Below are 16,267 nucleotides of genomic sequence, written 5' to 3' on the forward strand. Positions count from 1 at the left end.
TATTTATTGAACATGTATCATCTTTTATATCGAATAACTAATCGAATAGGTATATTATTAACAATCTGGATCTAATATAAAGTACTCGCTTTAAAACCACAAACCACCACCGTCATCATTATCGTCGTTCTCGTTTCCATTGTTGAAGACGTCCATTTGAAGATTATTCTGCTCGTCGTCACTATCCGAGATAGCGAGATCTTTATGCAGCGATGACAAAGGTGGCAATCTCGACGTCGTCTGCTCCTGTTGCGAATACAATTGCTGTTGCTGGATTTGACTTTGTTGAACGTCGATTTGCTGATATTGCTGCGGCTGTTGGAATTGCTGCTGCATATTTTCATCCAAAGGTTGATTCTGTTGCTGAAACTGAAACTGGCTACCACCGACAAGCAGATCGGCCTGATCATTACCGGCACCCAATGGTCGGTTAGTCATACCGGACAGGAAATCACTGGGATCGTAATTGGGATCAATCTCCAGCGATTCATCCGCTGTTTGGTTGAATAGTTGCTGTTGTTGATTAACTGCAGCATCCGCTGCCTGGTGGCCATCGCCTGCACCCTCCGTAGGCTGCAGCATTGATGAACTGGAAGCCGCATTCGATTGATCCAGCATCACCGAAACGCCCTCGTTGTCACTCATAGTTACCTCTTCAAATTCCTCATCATCCGAAGAATATTGACCACCTCCTTCTGTAATAAATTATGCAAGGGATTAATTTCAAGTTTTATGTTTGGTTGTTCTCTGCAATCTGTAGTAAAAAGATTAGAAAGGATGATGATACCCTGAGATCAAGTATAACGTGCCGAATAGCTTTTTTCGAGGACTAAACGTTAAGTGAGCAAGATATGCACGATGCTTGTTGAGGGACTAAAAATGCTTTCTATAAGATATAAATATGCTTTTTAAGGCCCCAGTACATTTCGAATAACGGAAAATGTATAATTAGATAAAAATGCACTAAATCTAACTAAGCATTTAGATTTTCTAATACTAGCTAGCGTAAAGGATTATTCGAAACATGCAATATTTACAGTGCACTGTGTGAATAGATTAGGGATCGGTAACAGCTACCTACCAGTAAGAGTTCGATAGTGGGTTATGAACTTTTTTCAAACTTACCTCGTTTGAAACTTTTTACGAATCTACTGCCACTACCTAGAAAGCTTCCACCGTGCTGCCGTTGGAATGATTGCTGTCGTTGTTGTTCACCATATGGGTAATTACTGGTGGGTTCACTTTTTATTTGCCTGCCGTCCGTAACCGAAGTGCCAGTATTGGCCATCCAGTTCATTTCATAGGCCGAAGCCGATGGATCGTTGACCCATAAATCCGAAGTTGATGCACCAATAGGAATCCCAGAAGAACCAGCAGCCGCCATCGACATGGGATTCGCAGACACCATTAGACGATTTGCCTGATACGGTTGGTGATGATGAAGATCACCATGAAAACTACTCTGGGTACTATTATCATCGTGGACGAGCACCCCGTCCCTGCTGTGCGAAAGAAAACCTTCTTTTTTTGGCCGACCACGGACCCGTTTCGCCAGCATCTTGTTCATCATCTGCGACATCGCCATGCCAGGGAATTCTGCGGTCGAAGATTTATCACACGGTTACGGGACATCATTTCGTTTACACACATGTTTAAATGGACTCGCTTGTTTAAACAGATGATGTAGTGTTTGTGAGGTAGTATTTTGTCGTGTCGGTAAAGAAATTACATAAAGTCGAAAGCATTCACGCAGCAGTTATGTATGATGAAATTTCACTAAACGAGCGACACACAGTTAATGGAACTTTACACCAGTACAACAGCACGAATAAATAACAAATTAGTAATAAAAATTGGAAAAATTAAGATTTTTTTTTTTGGTATCTGTCGTAGGTGCAATTTGCAAGCCTCATGTCGTAGCAAATAAATTGAGTTTCCCAGGAATGAAAGTTTACGCAGTGAGTTGCCTGTAGAAAAGTCTCGAGCGCGAACTGTCAATAAGTGTACAGTTAAGTAGCTGCGAAACCAGCCAAGTAGAGATCTACAGAAAACTAAGCGTCCAAACTTTCATGCACAAAGTAAGTAACTTGCCGTGAAGCGTTTGGGCTCGAATCTGTGCTGATCATTGACAAAGTTATGTTTACAGGATTAGAAAATGGGATTCAGAACCACCAATTCAACCAGTTTAGCTATCGCACATAGGGCTGGATATCCAAGGTAGTTATTGAGATTTTTTGTATCCCTTTTTATGACCCGGAAACATATTAGATTTCTTTCACAGCAAAGCTTGAAAGCTAATTCGAAACAATTTGAAATTTTGAAAACTATTATGATTTAAGTTGTTTTGCCAAAGGCAATTAGCAAACCGTTACTAAATCGAAAGATTACTGATCCAACCTATATATGAGAAATTACCTTTACCGACGTACCTGTTCGAATGGAGTTGGGGCCGGTTTCAAAAACAATTTCGAAAAAGGAACAACCGAAGAACACATTGTTTATCCAAACAACTTGAAACAACTTAGCAAAGTATACAAATTTGAATGAAACCAAAGACAATACGATCCCGTTAAATGCGTTGTACGTGATATTTAGTAGATACTCGTTATTTATATACTGAATGTGTCGTACAGAATTTTTAGTGTCTGGTGAGTGTGTGTGAGTTAACGATGATAATGCAGTGTTTAATTTAAAGCTATTATTGTTATTACTTGCTGGTAAACCTACGTACATGCAACATTAAATAGATCACACAGATGAACAACATGACAATACCTGAGCAATTAAAAAAATGGTTAATCATGCATTTTTATCTCGTGTAGTAATGAATTCAATCGAATATGAACCAAATTTTACATTCCAGTACATAATATAAAAAGGACAATTTTAAAGACTCTCTATTAGAAGCATTGGATTATCAAACCGTAACCAAGAACTAAACACTTACCTTCTTCGGGATGATTTTTCTTCGGTCTGCCACGAATCTTCTTGCTGGCGTCGAACATGCTTTTTTTTGCCAATCCACTGGGACCGGGTCGGCTTGAATTCATCGACCCAGCTGATGAAGGCCGTTCCAAATTGCTGGTATCGCCTTCGCCGTAATCTGGCGAAGTATCTCGAGAACCTTGGAAAAACTGAGAAACATGCAAGTGTTATAAAAAGTATTCATTTTAAAAAATATAAAATGAAAAAAAAAATACCTTCGCATCGCGTTCGTCGTCTTCCCAATCGATATCTTCATTGCGAGCACGTTCTTGAACGAGTGCAATGTTTTTCTCAAGCTGGCCCATGTTATCCATCTGAGAAAAAATCAAACATCAACTTAAGTTCAACTCGATATTTTAAACTTCTACTCACAGCATCCAAAGCTTGTCGCACAACTTCGACCATGTGGCGGGCCTGTCGGGTAAAATTGGCCTCCGCTCCATTGTACGTTTCACAATTGTCGGCAATTAGAATTATATCCTGTAGGAAATCCGCTCTCGAGTGGTACTTGTGAGTAGCAATTTTCTTGGACACCTTTTCCAGATCCATCGGCTTCCGAATGATGGTGTAGTAATCTTTAACTAACCGCTTGTTGACCGGTTTCAAAAATGGCCAACTTTCAGGCATAGCCTTCAGCGGACCGTTCACGTACTCTCCAAGCATGTAGGACAAGGCCACCTGATCATCATCGTCCAACAGAGGATTGATACTTTTTTCGAGCCGAGCTAGGCGGTCTTCTTTTTCCTGCATCCGATCCTTACATTTTTGCAGCATCCTTTGGGCTGCAATCGTAAGTGAACTCTTGGCTCCGTTGTACAGGGAGGAGTTTTCCACTATTTGATTGATATCTGCAATAAATTCGTCTCTCGTTTGGTACTTCTTTTGGCGAATGTGCTCTCGAATAGTTTGCAAATCCATCGGCCTCTGTACTATTTTATGGTAATCTACAACCTACACAAGAAAGTTTCATTATCTGATAAAACATAGTAATAAATCGAAACATATTTATTTTCAAAACCTGCTATTTTGAGAAGGTTAAACAAATAAACTAACGGTCTTACCTGTTTAGCATTGACCGGGAACATAAACGGAGCAACGTCCGGCATATCTCGCAGTTCGTTCAAAAGTTGTTCCAGTATCGAAGAAAATACCACCAGTGGATCCGTTCTCCTGCGGTTGGCTGTTTTGTGGCGCTTGAGGTAATCGCAGTTGGCATCGCCACCAACCCGCCGTTTTTTCTTTCCTACTGCTTCTTTGGGAACCTTCAACAGAAGCGTTCTTCTCTTTACATCTTCGTGGCGCTTCAGCAACTTTCCGCTCAACTTTACTTTAGTACCGTCGACGTTAACCAAATCCTCATCATCTGCGTTCAATTCTTTTTCAATTTCTTCCTCTTGTTCCTCGGTCATGGCCACATTCACCGATGGAGTTGGAACTGTTCCCGTGTACAGCGGACAAGCCTTGTTTGTTCTCATGTGACCCACTTGACCACAGGCACCACACTTAAGTTTCAAATCTGGCTTCAATTTAACTTTCTTTCGAGACGATGGGCTGCTCTCCTTAGTGTGACTTTCTTTGGGCGTCGAAAGGCTGGTGTTCGATTTGGAACTGCCCGGAGTTTCGCGATCACCAAGACTAATCGGTGTACCCACCGAGTGTTGCTGTTGATTTTGCTGCTGAAGCATGCCAATTTTCAGTTGATTACGTTTAATACGACGAAGTTGTTCTTGAATTCGTCTTTTTTCTCGCTTCATTTCCTCCTTCTGCGCTTCATCCAGAGTGGCAAACTGACGAATGAAGGCTTCGTCTTTAGTGGTTCGAATTTTAACATACGCATCGATGACCGGCGATCTTCGAACAATTTCCACCCTAGTGAATTCGCGACCTTCAGAGTTTTTGAATGTTCGTGTAATTTTGAGAATTTTTGCTAAAACAAAGGATCTGTTAAAATATACTGTTCTACAAATGCATTCGCATAAAACTTACTAGTAGGAGGAGGAATCTCCTTTAAATCATCATCCTTCCCTTTTTTTCCTCCTTTCGAGCTGCCCTGTTCTTCCATTATTTTTCTGAGCAATTCCTGCCTTTCCTGTTCCTCCCTCTCCAGCGACAGTTGAGTGGAAGTTTTCTTGTTGGCCAACATATTTTCCAAATTTTTACCTAGTTCCTCCAAATCGGATTCTTCAGAAGCCGTCGATTCACCCTCGTCTGTAGAGAGAACTTCCGACGAAGCAAGAACTCGATTTTGCAGATCGAAGATCCGCTGGCATTCTTCCTTGTAACGCTCTTGATGTTCGGCGATGGAAAAACGATTACCACGCGAAAACTTATCCATTCCTTCTTCGCCGGCCTTTGCCTTTTCCGTGGACAACGTTCGTACAACGTCAATAACCTCCCAGCGGGATAATTTTTTTATTTCCTCTTCCGGTACTTGGAATTTGCGTAGCAAAGCTTTGGCATTGTTCAGCGAAAGTCGACGCAAATCGGCATCCGTTCCAGTGACAGTACGCTTCGGCTGGCTTTCTATTTCCTCTTTGTTTTGCTAGAATGGGATTGTTTTATACTTATTGAGCTTATTGCCTTATTCCTAAATATAATGAAATTTGTGTCCCAAACATTAATTGAGAAACACCCACATGACATAAAAACAAAATGCAATACTAACCGTAGGTTTGTTTGGCATTCGTACATACGAGAACCCTTCGCCGCAACCGGTTGGATCACAAGGGCCGTTCAGCTGTAGGATACATTTTCCCCTCATTGCCTGTATGTAGGCCCTCGTGGTGTTCCAGGGAGCCACCTTTACCTCATCATCCATCTTTAGCTGCATTTCTTCGTCGTCGTCCTCTTGCTGAGCGAAAATAAACTTCTCGCCGTAGCCAGCATCTTTGAGGCGCTGCTCAGCAGCTATCATGCTGAAATACGCACAGCACTGTTCGGGAGAGACCATCGCGCGGATTTCCTCCTCCGAAGGGAGCCGAAACTCGGGTTTAATGACCCAAAAATTCGAATCCATACCTGTTCTCTTGAAATCGGCGCATTGCTTCAAGCGCTTCCGAATGCTACTCTCAGAGTGTGCCGGAAAGGCTTTTTTGATGTCATCCATACGAATTTTGCGTGGATTGTCTTTGCTCTTCCAGAACAAACGATAGATGAAAACTTGCAAAAAGTCTCGGACAAAATTATTCGCCCGTTTAGAGTTTGGTCCGGGCACCTCGTACAACGGACATTCTTGGCCAGCAGTGAAAAGGGCATCAATTTCTCGAACGAAATAGCTGCTACGGGTACGGATAACTAGAAAATCGGATTCCTGAACGGTATGTGGGTAAATCGGCGCCCGGTACATGTTATTTTCAACCACCTGTATGCACTGACCAGGATGCAGAATTCCGAGGAAAGGTGAAGTGTGCGCAAAGTGAATTTCTCCGAAGCGATATTCCTGGGGTCCAGCATCTTTGGCCACCTTTCGTTTGTAATAATTCTTTATTTTCGTGGCCATTCCAACCTGATTCATAAGAGGAGGATGTTCTTCGCAGAATTCCACCAAGATAAGTTCTCCGTCACGACCTGAAAGATCATCAGGAGTGCGCATGAAGAAGACATCTCCACCACCAGAAGCAATCCGTTCCATTTCGCGTTGTTTGGCTTTCTTTTTTATGTGTTTGAGGAGTGGTAAAACAGGTTGGGGATCGATGGAGGAAAGTGCTCCGTGAGAATATTTTTTCATCGGTGGTCGATGGAACATACGCAATTTCATCGGACCCATATGAGTGGGAATAAATGGAGCTCGAAGTTCGACAACTGGAGTTGAGTGTTGTAGTAAGTTTCCACCTCCGACTTTGAGTTTAAGAGTTGCTTCCGAAGATTTGGCCATATAGTAAACATCGTTGGATATGTTGAACGGATCACGATCAGGACTTTTGGGTGGTGGTGGTGGAGTGTCTTCGGCAAGAACGTTGATTACGCCAGCCTTTCCGAGCAAAATTTTCGACTTTTTGACATGAGGATGTGGGATTTTAACCTTCGGTGCAGGACCAGTATTTCGGATAATCTTTGACGGATCGATATCATCCGGAATGCCAAGAATGATATTTTCATCATTGGGATCTAAAGTGAGAACTTTTGGTTTGGGAACTTTGCTCACACACTCTGCATCCCAAATGACCTCATCTTCCCATTTACTGTAGACAAGTTCTTCATTTTCGACAGGGAAAATGCTGTACCAGGTATCGTCAGATTCTTCCTGTTTGTTTTGAGCAGCATTGATTATCATTTGCGTTTTACTCATTTTACTTTGGGCAGAGCTCATCGGCTTAGAACTTCCAACTGCGGGTGATGCAGGTATACTTTTTCCCGGCTGACTGAAGGCTCCAGCTGTTCGAGAACCACTGGAAGGTACCCAACCAGCCGCGTTTATTTTTGAATTGAGCTTCTGCATAACTTTGTGTTTGATGTCATTTCCATCCCAAACCACGTCGTCTTCCCAGTGCAACTGAGAAACCATTAGAAATGCGTCATCCGGAATCGGTTCTCCTTTGATATCTACTTCCTCCCTACGGTCTGTTTGCTTAAACCCGTAATTAAAACCTTCGCCTGTTTCTGGGACATCTAACATATCATACCAAACTTGAGCTGGTCCAAATCTCCAGTCTGCCACTTTTGGTTTAGAATCGCCATTGCTATCGTTTAAGGGCTTTTCTTCTTTTTCTTCTTCTCTAGTTAAACTTAACAGTTTGTCCTCATCATCGGAAACCCAATGGTCTCGGGAAGGTGCAGGCGCATACACAAAATCAAAACCTCTTCTCCTCTTGGGTTCATCAGAATCTGAGGTTGAATCTGAACCATCTTTCATTTTTAGCTTTTGTTGTTTCTTCTTTCGACGGCGACGCACACTTCGCCATATTTGAGGTAAGCTGGAAATTTTGCCAGGACCAAATAATCTAGAAAAACGAAGAACTTTATCCGGTCGGAAATCCGGAAATAGATCTCGAACGTCAACGTCGGCATATTTTGATGGCAACATAGCCGCCAATGGTGTATCTAACTTTCGTTCTACTTTGGGTTTTTCTGATGCTGGATCTTCGCCATCTGCTCCGCTTATTGGTGCGCTAGGAGGAGGCATGAGATCCTTATCATCCGGAATACCATCATCCTCGTCGTCACCGTCATCTTCGGAGCGATCGCGACTTCTTCCAGAAACCTTCTTCATGTCGACTTTGCTTACGGGAATTGATGCCTCGATATCATCATAATCTTCTTCATCTCCATCGGAATCTTTGCGTAATTTTCTCTGCTGGGATGGCTCGATTGCCACAGGCAAATCTTCTGCTAATTCATTGATATCGGAATAATCGATTGCATCATCGGCTTTGATACGATAGTTTCCGCCGTCATCGTCGTGCCGATCATAGCGATTATCATCACTGGAGGATGAATCGTCGCTGTCACTATTGTACACGGGTTTTTCAGTGCCATCCGTGAGAACATCATCCAGCAAAGACGAAAGACCCATCCTACGTTTCAAGACAATAAAAGAACATTAATAGGAGAAATAAGGGCATAACTAGACCCCCGGCGAACGTGCACCCCTTTTTTTACTGAAATATTTTTGGAAAACCAACTGTGTGACCAAAAAATTATAATTTTTGGGCGATACAAAATAGCCATTTTCGATTGAGTCAACTTCATCTTAAATCAACCATGATGCTCCTCAAATATTTCCCTCCAAGTTTTGGGTTTTCTCCACAAGGTGCCCGCTATGACCTTATTTCCACTTCATAGTTATTAACGGAAGCAATTATAATTTTTACCTTGATAAAGATGAAAGATGTTGTTTGGCTTCTTCATCCAAAAAATCATTTTCCAGCCGACCCTGCTCATCGACATTGCCGAACAGGAAACCGGCCAAATTCAGTTCTCCGTCTCCATCGTTATCGTTGTCATGATCATTATCGTTATCACTATCGTTGTCCATCATTATGATGAAGCGGGGACAAACATAAGCCAAATAGAAAGAGCCAATTCTGTAATACAGAACGAGAAAACAGCTGATTTTATCACCAACAATATCGGCGAATACAATGGGCAAGAAAACCATGTGAAAAACAAAAGGTTTTTTGCACTTACACACACCACTACGAAGACAAAAAAAATCGCCGAGCTACGTTCGGACAGCCGGACCGACAAGCTGCCGCTGAGCTGTTTTATATTTGCAGCTAGCGCTTTGGAATTCAAACGAAACTCAAAACTAACGCTTGATACGGATACTATTTTTACCATAGAACAATCTAAACAGCACTTTTTACCGTTTTAAGCTTTTTTTCTTAGGAAATTATTAAATTTAAAACAAAAGAAGCCGCTTTGCCTTCACGCGATGATGAAAAATTGAGCTGTTATGCCGTGCACACGCTCGTTTTCATTTAACCATTTTCGAATGAAAAATAACCATTTTCTGGGTTTTCCTGCAGAACTGCCAATATGGTTATTTTTCATCAATATTTTAAGGTACAATTTTAACCATATTCCTAGTTTTCGGGTATTAACCGAAAAAAGGATGAAAATTTAACCTCAATCGTGAAAGAGAAAAAACATGGTGCATTTTCGTAATCGTTCGAGGGATCGTTCTTGAAGAGAATAATTATTTGCTGTAGAATTTTAGTTAATTCCAAGCGTAAACTGGTGCAATTATTGATGCACGGTAAGTTATCATTTTCTAACATTAATTTTATTTAATATTAGTGATTTTTTTATTTTTGCAGGGACCGGATAATCATACCAAATTTTTCTTACCCGTAGATAAACGGAAGAAGTTCCAGCTCTATAACGAACTACACCGCTTTGGCAACCAAACAGCGAAAGCAAGAAATTTTGAACCTCCTGCTGGAATATTTGCCTGATAATTTTCACCCCATGGCTGCCCGGAAAATCAAGTGTCGGATTTGGATTCCGGCACGAGTATTGGCGAGACAGCGATCTGCCGGATTGGAATCAAACGACAGACCTCAACACATAGCCCAAGCAACCAAAAGTCGAGTCTTTACTTAAAGATGGAGCTCCGAAGTTCACATTTGGCTGAAAAAATGTTTTACGGGAACTTCAGGTGACTCTTGTCGCGTAAAAGTTACTCAGGAACTTCCATCGCCCTTTGAAAGGTTAATACTATCGATAACGGAACTTCTAAGCGCTTTTAATGGAACTTCTTTCAAGAAGGTCGATAAAGTTCCCGTTACATTCCAAAACGCACCATTAAGATACTTGAAGGTGTTTTAAAGAACCTATACGGGAAATCTAAGCGACATGACAAAAATGTTTTTCAAGAAGGTCGATAACGTTCGCGTAACATCCTAAAGCGCACCATTAAGAAACTTGAAGGTGTTTTAAAGAACCTATAAGGGAATTCTAAGCGACATGTCAAAAATGTTTTTCAAGAAGGTCGATAACGTTCGCGTAACATTTTAAAGCGCACCATTAAGATACTTGAAGGTGTTTTAAAGAACCTATATGGGAATTCTAAGCGACATGTCAAAAATGTCTGTCAATTTCTCGTCATGGTATTTGTTTTGTTTATATCTGTACTGATATTTACAAATGGAATTCAAGATTTTTTCGAATTTTTCTTATAAATGTTAAGATATTCGAATAAATTTCTGATGATGCGAATTTTTGTTATGATTCATATTGTGTACTGAAAGTCCTTTGAACGAAATAAGGTACCTTCTATTGACCAACCCACTCAATCATCTCTAATGACATTAAGTTTAAATACTAATCATTACAGTGGCAATTAACTATTGCTGGATTGGTCGAGAGGCTGGTAAGTTTCATTGCAACCTAGAGAGCAGCGGTTCAATTCTCTAGGCGTGTAAGCAGCTTTTGTAATCAAAACAATATAATTGAAATCAATGAGATAGACCATGATAGACCGGCAACCTACCAATCTGAAATGTGGTTGTCAGAGCGATCTGTCAATCGGATTTTTTTTTCGGCGCGTAGAAATTTCTTGACATTCTCTTAGAAGCTGAATAGCGTTCTCTACAGCCACCTAAACGAACTTGAAAGTAGCTTTAAGAACTTAAATTTTGGGCTGATTAGCATTCTCTTCAGACACAAACGAGAGCTGATTAAGCTTCTATGGAACCTTTTTAAGGGAATTCTGGTTGCTTGGGAGATGTCGTTCACATATCCGGAACCAGAACCAGAACTGATGGTCATCGAATGTCAATAGCTTAGCAGCACCAAAAACTTGGATGATCCCAGATGGCCAAAATCTCCCCCGACTTAGCTTGGAGCACGTAGGCATCGGAGCGGGTCGTAAATCGTTGGGCAAAGGTTTGCCGCTTGGCTTTAGCTCCGGGCTCGATAAGAGCGATCAAGGCAAGGACATGTTCACGTTTACAGCCTAGTCCGAGGGCTCCGAAGAATCCGGCATGGTTGAAACAAATTACCCTGCTTGATTTGGAAGATTTCCATTCGACGAGTTCGCGAAAATACTGGCCGGACTGCACGGCAATAAAAATACTTGTAGGAATACACTACAATACTTTCGACAATAAACAAAACATTTCAAAATCTTATTTTTTTTCTGACTATCATAGCTGCAATTTTCATCAGAGGAAAAATGCTCCTTAAATTTCAATTAAAAAATAACCATTTTCCAACTTCTTCGCCAAATAAAATACGGTTAAAAAATAACCATATTTCAACTTCTCCCCGAAAAGTCATTTTATGAGTTCTCATGGAGAACTCATAAAATGGCATTTCCCGGGAAAAGGTCTAAAATGGTTATTTTTGAATCTTAAATGGTTCAATAGTTTCTAGCGCACGCTAGAAACTATTAAACCATTTACGTTTCAAAAATAACCATATTTGACCTTTTCCCGAGAAATGTCATTTTATGAGTTCTCCATGAGAAGTCATAAAATGACTTCTAGGGGAGAAGTTCGAAAATGGTTATTTTTCAACCGAATGGGATTCTGGAAGAGAAGTTGAAAAATGGTTATTTTTCAACCTTAGCGCTATGTGGAAACAAAGCGGCATATGGTTATTTTTTGTTGTGATTAATGGGATTTTCAAATTAAAAGAAAAGAGATTTTAGAAGTTTTGAAGAAATTGCTTCTTTTTTTTAATTAAATGCAAACATTTCAATCACATTTGCGTCGCTTTTTCTACACAAACAATTTTCTTGGTTGGATCAGATCCGATATCAAATAATAGTTCTTTTTAGGTCTTAAAATGTGCTTTAACCGATTGTTCCGGATAGTTTCTACATATCAATTGATCTAACAATAATATAGATGGGGCGACCACAATAATTTAATTTCCTAATATTTGCTTCCTTTCCTTTTGTAGTGACGAACTGCAGCTTGAAACTAAAATAACTGAATTGGTTGTTGTCGAAACTCGATAATTGATTTGCTTTTTGTCTTTGGGCTGAATCATTTTTTTCAAAACTTACGTTGTCCTAGAATCTGTTTTACAATTTGACTTGCTTTTCAGCACCTAACACTAGAAGTTTTGAACGTTAACGAATCCTCAAAAAACTATAAACATTTCAATAAAGGTTTCCAATGATTTACTTTCTGAGTAACCTAACTGATCAATGAATGTTGCTCTAGTATTGCTGAAGACGCAACTTTCTGGGGTGGGGTGGGTCAGGAGTTTTGGGCGTTGGGCTGATGGGAAAATTGCACATAGCTCGAAATGCTTGGTGATTTTAATGTGATTTTCCTTCATGCCGCCACGCCTACAGGAACGTTCAAAGTTTCGCGTTGATGGTTTTCGACCATTTTCTCGGGAACGTCTTAAATCCAATCTGACTGGCAGCTTCTTACACCATCTGAGACTGTCCACTTGACTTGGCCTGGACCATTTACTAGCTCTTCTAGCTCCGTGTTTAGCTCAATTGCTGGCTTATCTGACGCCTCACCGTTTCCCACTAGCAGCATCCTCGATGAAAACTCGCATCTCACAGGTTTCCGGATCTGCCCGAGGCAAATTTTCGACTGCTCTGATTATAGAAAACTAGCCGTAATATCGGACACTCTTGTTGCCAACCCGAAGTTTAACGCGTAAGAGGAAATCTTCCGATCAAATGTGGAGGCAGGTTTGGATATGCTAAAAGTGAATTAAAAAGATTTTAAAATTAAAGCACAGATTCAAGACTCAGAATTTACATTTATTTACCAACCTTCGATCCTAGGAAGTCGATTGTTTTCGCCAATGATAAACCAGATCTTCTTCTCGACCATGTTTGGATGTAGCTTCATCCAGGCCTTCTCCGCCATCATTCGGGGTTTCATTTTGTACGAATGAAAAGATACCACATCCAGATGAATCCACGATACTCTTTTGCCAGGTACTACCAGGAGCGTCATTCTAGGCTTCTTCATTGCATAATTGTACACCTTCCGGATGGTGTGGGAACCGATTACGATGCTTTTATTTTTGTTAGGTGTGACTTCAACGATGAACCGGCACAGCTTTTCCCGTAATTATTGGAACTGGAAGCGGAGCTCTCACTTGGCGCACTGAAATTAGTTTTATTTTTGTTAGTCGTCAGGTTTGAAATAAATTAAGGATTACCTTTTAGAAACTCCTTCATGATAATTCGATTTTCAAGGACAGGTGAACTATAGCAATTAAAGAAAATAATTGAAGAACACGTTCGGCTGCACCATCAATTACTTTCAAAATGGCGATTAAACACCAAGTTTTCAACCATTTTCTGGTTATTGCTCGAGAACTACTAATATGGTTAAATTTGCAACAAGATAAATTATTGAAAAATAACCATATTGGCAGTTTTCAAGCAAAAGCTTAAAAATGGTTATTTTTGATCCATAAATGGTTAAGTAAAAATGAGCGTGCGTGTGACATGTGAAATCAGGGATGCCAGGTGTTGAGGATAAAAAATCTGGGCAATTTTGAAAAAAAGTCTGGGAGTGTCTGTGCATAAGGAAGATCACAAATTTGACACTAAACAAGAGGTTATGCGTGTGAGCGGGGCGGGGAGGGGGGGGAGGGTGTTTTGCTGTGGGTTATTTTCAAGTTGAGAACTATACAACAAACACTGTTTCCTACCACGTAACATAACATTAAAAAAATGGGGGTTTAATGATAATTAGTCAAATACGTCAAATACCTATGGATACAAGCGAGATTTCAGTCTAATCTGGCACTTACGGATCAAATTCGATACACGAATATTGATTTCATCACTCAATTTTGAAAGTCTGTAAAATCTGGGCACTCTTAGTAAAAATCTGGGCAAAATCTGTGTCTGACCAATATCTGGAAGAAGGGTCAAAAGTCTTGGTTTTACAGACAAATCTGGGCACCTGGCAACCCAGTGTGAAATGCATGTGTTTGCTGGGTTGCCAGGTGCCCAGATTTGTCTGTAAAACCAAGACTTTTAGCCCTTCGTCCAGATATTGGCCAGACACAGATTTTGCCCAGATTTTCGCTGAGAGTGCCCAGATTTTACAGACTTTAAAAATTGAGTGATGAAATCAATATTCATGCACCGGATTTGATCCGTAAGTGCCAGATTAGACTGAAATATTGCTTGTATTCATTGGTATTGGATCAATCATTCATTAAACATTTTATTGTTTAAATAAGATCGGCATGGAAACAGTAGGAAACAGCGTTTGTGGTATAGTTCTCAGCTCGAAAATAACCCGAATACCTACTACAGGACAACCAGACCAACAAATAACCCCCCCCCCCCCCCCCCCGCTCACACGCAACATCACATTTCTTGTTTAGTACCAAATTTGTGATTATCCTTATGCACAGACATACACTTTTTTTCAAAATTGCCCAGATTTTTTATCCTCAACACCTGGCATCCTTGTGTGTTTGTGACATTTTTTTCATGGTACACGGAAAAAAAATTGCATGGCGTTTTCAAATACAGCCAGCGATGTCAGGTGTCCTGATTTTCCAGGATTTGTCCTGATTTTCGAGAGGCCGTCCTGATTTTTTCAAAAACGCTTGAATTGATCTGATTTTTGAAAAATGACCTCTAAAACGTCCTGATTTAAAAAAAATATCTAAACGATAAGTAAATTTTTTGTGAAATGGTGAGAAAATCAAACAAATCTTTAATAAAGTTGTTTAACTAGTTTTACCGATGATAATCTTTAGTTCAAATGATATCTAAATAGTGTTTTTCGATCTTGACTTCGGGCCCGCCAAGTTTTTTCTCTTCTTAGTTGCATAATTTGAGGCGTCTTCAGCCTGTATTTCACCTTTAGTTATGCAATCTAAGCAGAGCTGCTTGTTATTTTGGTCAATTTGATGCTGTCCTGAAAAATCCTGATTTTTTTCATGGTGGTGTCCTGATTTTTGTCAAAACCACTTAGCACCCCTGAATACAGTGCCGTCTCTGGCAAGGTTTTTAGAAACTCAAGGTTCTCTGACTTTCACAATAAGTAGGAACCCCGCGCAACACCGATTCGAGAAACATTCGAATGGGCACATTGCTATTATTTGCGTTTCGATTGCAAATAAATGCAAATATCAGTAATAATGAATTCATGCAACCAGTGCTGATAAATATCGCTCATGGTCGTCCGACCTTAACAAAGTAATCTATATGAATATCATTTCTTTGAAAATCCTGTCATAAAGCGACGCGATCAAAGCATTCAATGTTTCTGTCATCTTGTTGCTGACAGGAATTAATGTTGCATGACCTTTGTAGCATGCCAACCCAGCGATCGCGTTTTTTTATTTACAAAAAAATCTCGTTTATGAATCGACAGCAAGCAATAAAGTTCGAGCTGTTTTCGGGTCATGAACGAATAAATCTCACCAGGCTAATTCCTACAGACCGGATCAGGTAAGAAGTGTTCGTTTTTTGTCGATAAAGGTCTAAAAACGAAATTTGGTTTAACAGGAACGTGGAAGTTGGACTAACCGTTGGCCATCTAGCATCGACAAATTTTCCTCGGAACCGCTTCATATTTTCTGACTTCGAGGAAACGTCTGTTTTTGAATTCAAGAAACTTCCAGTTGGTTTGGAAATAGAAAACCCACTCTAGTCCGGATTCAGGTATTATCCAGCAACTCGGATAACCAAGCTCGCTAATCCTGTTCCGATTGTCATCGAGTAGTTCAGAGCATCAACCACTTCCGTCGATTTACCAGGTCTTCCAAAATGAAAATCTTCCACCACCGTTTATTCCGGAAGAGATCCAATATAGATCGGCACTTGGCAAATTGTTATCACTGGGTATGGTGAAGCATTTTAAATAATTTTGTATAAAATAAACGTTTT

The 16,267-nt window shown here is 40.4% G+C and overlaps 1 protein-coding gene and 1 long non-coding RNA gene across 5 annotated transcripts; both read right to left on the reverse strand.

Moving 5' to 3' along the window:
- Nucleotides 1-20: 20 nt before the first annotated feature.
- Nucleotides 21-9,388, reverse strand: LOC129739852 (transcription initiation factor TFIID subunit 1). 4 transcript variants are annotated; one of them, XM_055731393.1, is made up of 10 exons: nt 9,118-9,388; nt 8,796-9,008; nt 5,651-8,498; nt 4,972-5,527; nt 4,047-4,912; nt 3,358-3,936; nt 3,201-3,299; nt 2,948-3,134; nt 1,126-1,596; nt 21-695 (listed from the first exon to the last, which is right to left on the reverse strand). In XM_055731393.1, the coding sequence occupies exons 2-10, from the start codon at nt 8,960-8,962 to the stop codon at nt 91-93; spliced, it is 6,378 nt and encodes a 2,125-aa protein (XP_055587368.1). In that variant the 5' UTR covers nt 8,963-9,008; nt 9,118-9,388; the 3' UTR covers nt 21-90. The 4 variants fall into 4 exon arrangements, with proteins under 4 accessions (XP_055587368.1, XP_055587365.1, XP_055587366.1 ...); XM_055731390.1 differs by having other exon boundaries at nt 9,112-9,388; XM_055731391.1 differs by having other exon boundaries at nt 8,796-9,032; nt 9,112-9,388.
- Nucleotides 9,389-12,148: 2,760 nt separating this feature from the next.
- On the reverse strand, nt 12,149-13,769 carry LOC129740104 (uncharacterized). The gene is made up of 3 exons (XR_008736108.1): nt 13,567-13,769; nt 13,172-13,511; nt 12,149-13,098 (listed from the first exon to the last, which is right to left on the reverse strand). It is a non-coding gene; the product is annotated as an uncharacterized LOC129740104 (long non-coding RNA).
- Nucleotides 13,770-16,267: the final 2,498 nt, after the last annotated feature.

The sequence above is a fragment of the Uranotaenia lowii genome, chromosome 1 (genome assembly GCF_029784155.1).
Source record: "Uranotaenia lowii strain MFRU-FL chromosome 1, ASM2978415v1, whole genome shotgun sequence".
NCBI classification, from domain to species: Eukaryota; Metazoa; Arthropoda; class Insecta; order Diptera; family Culicidae; genus Uranotaenia; species Uranotaenia lowii.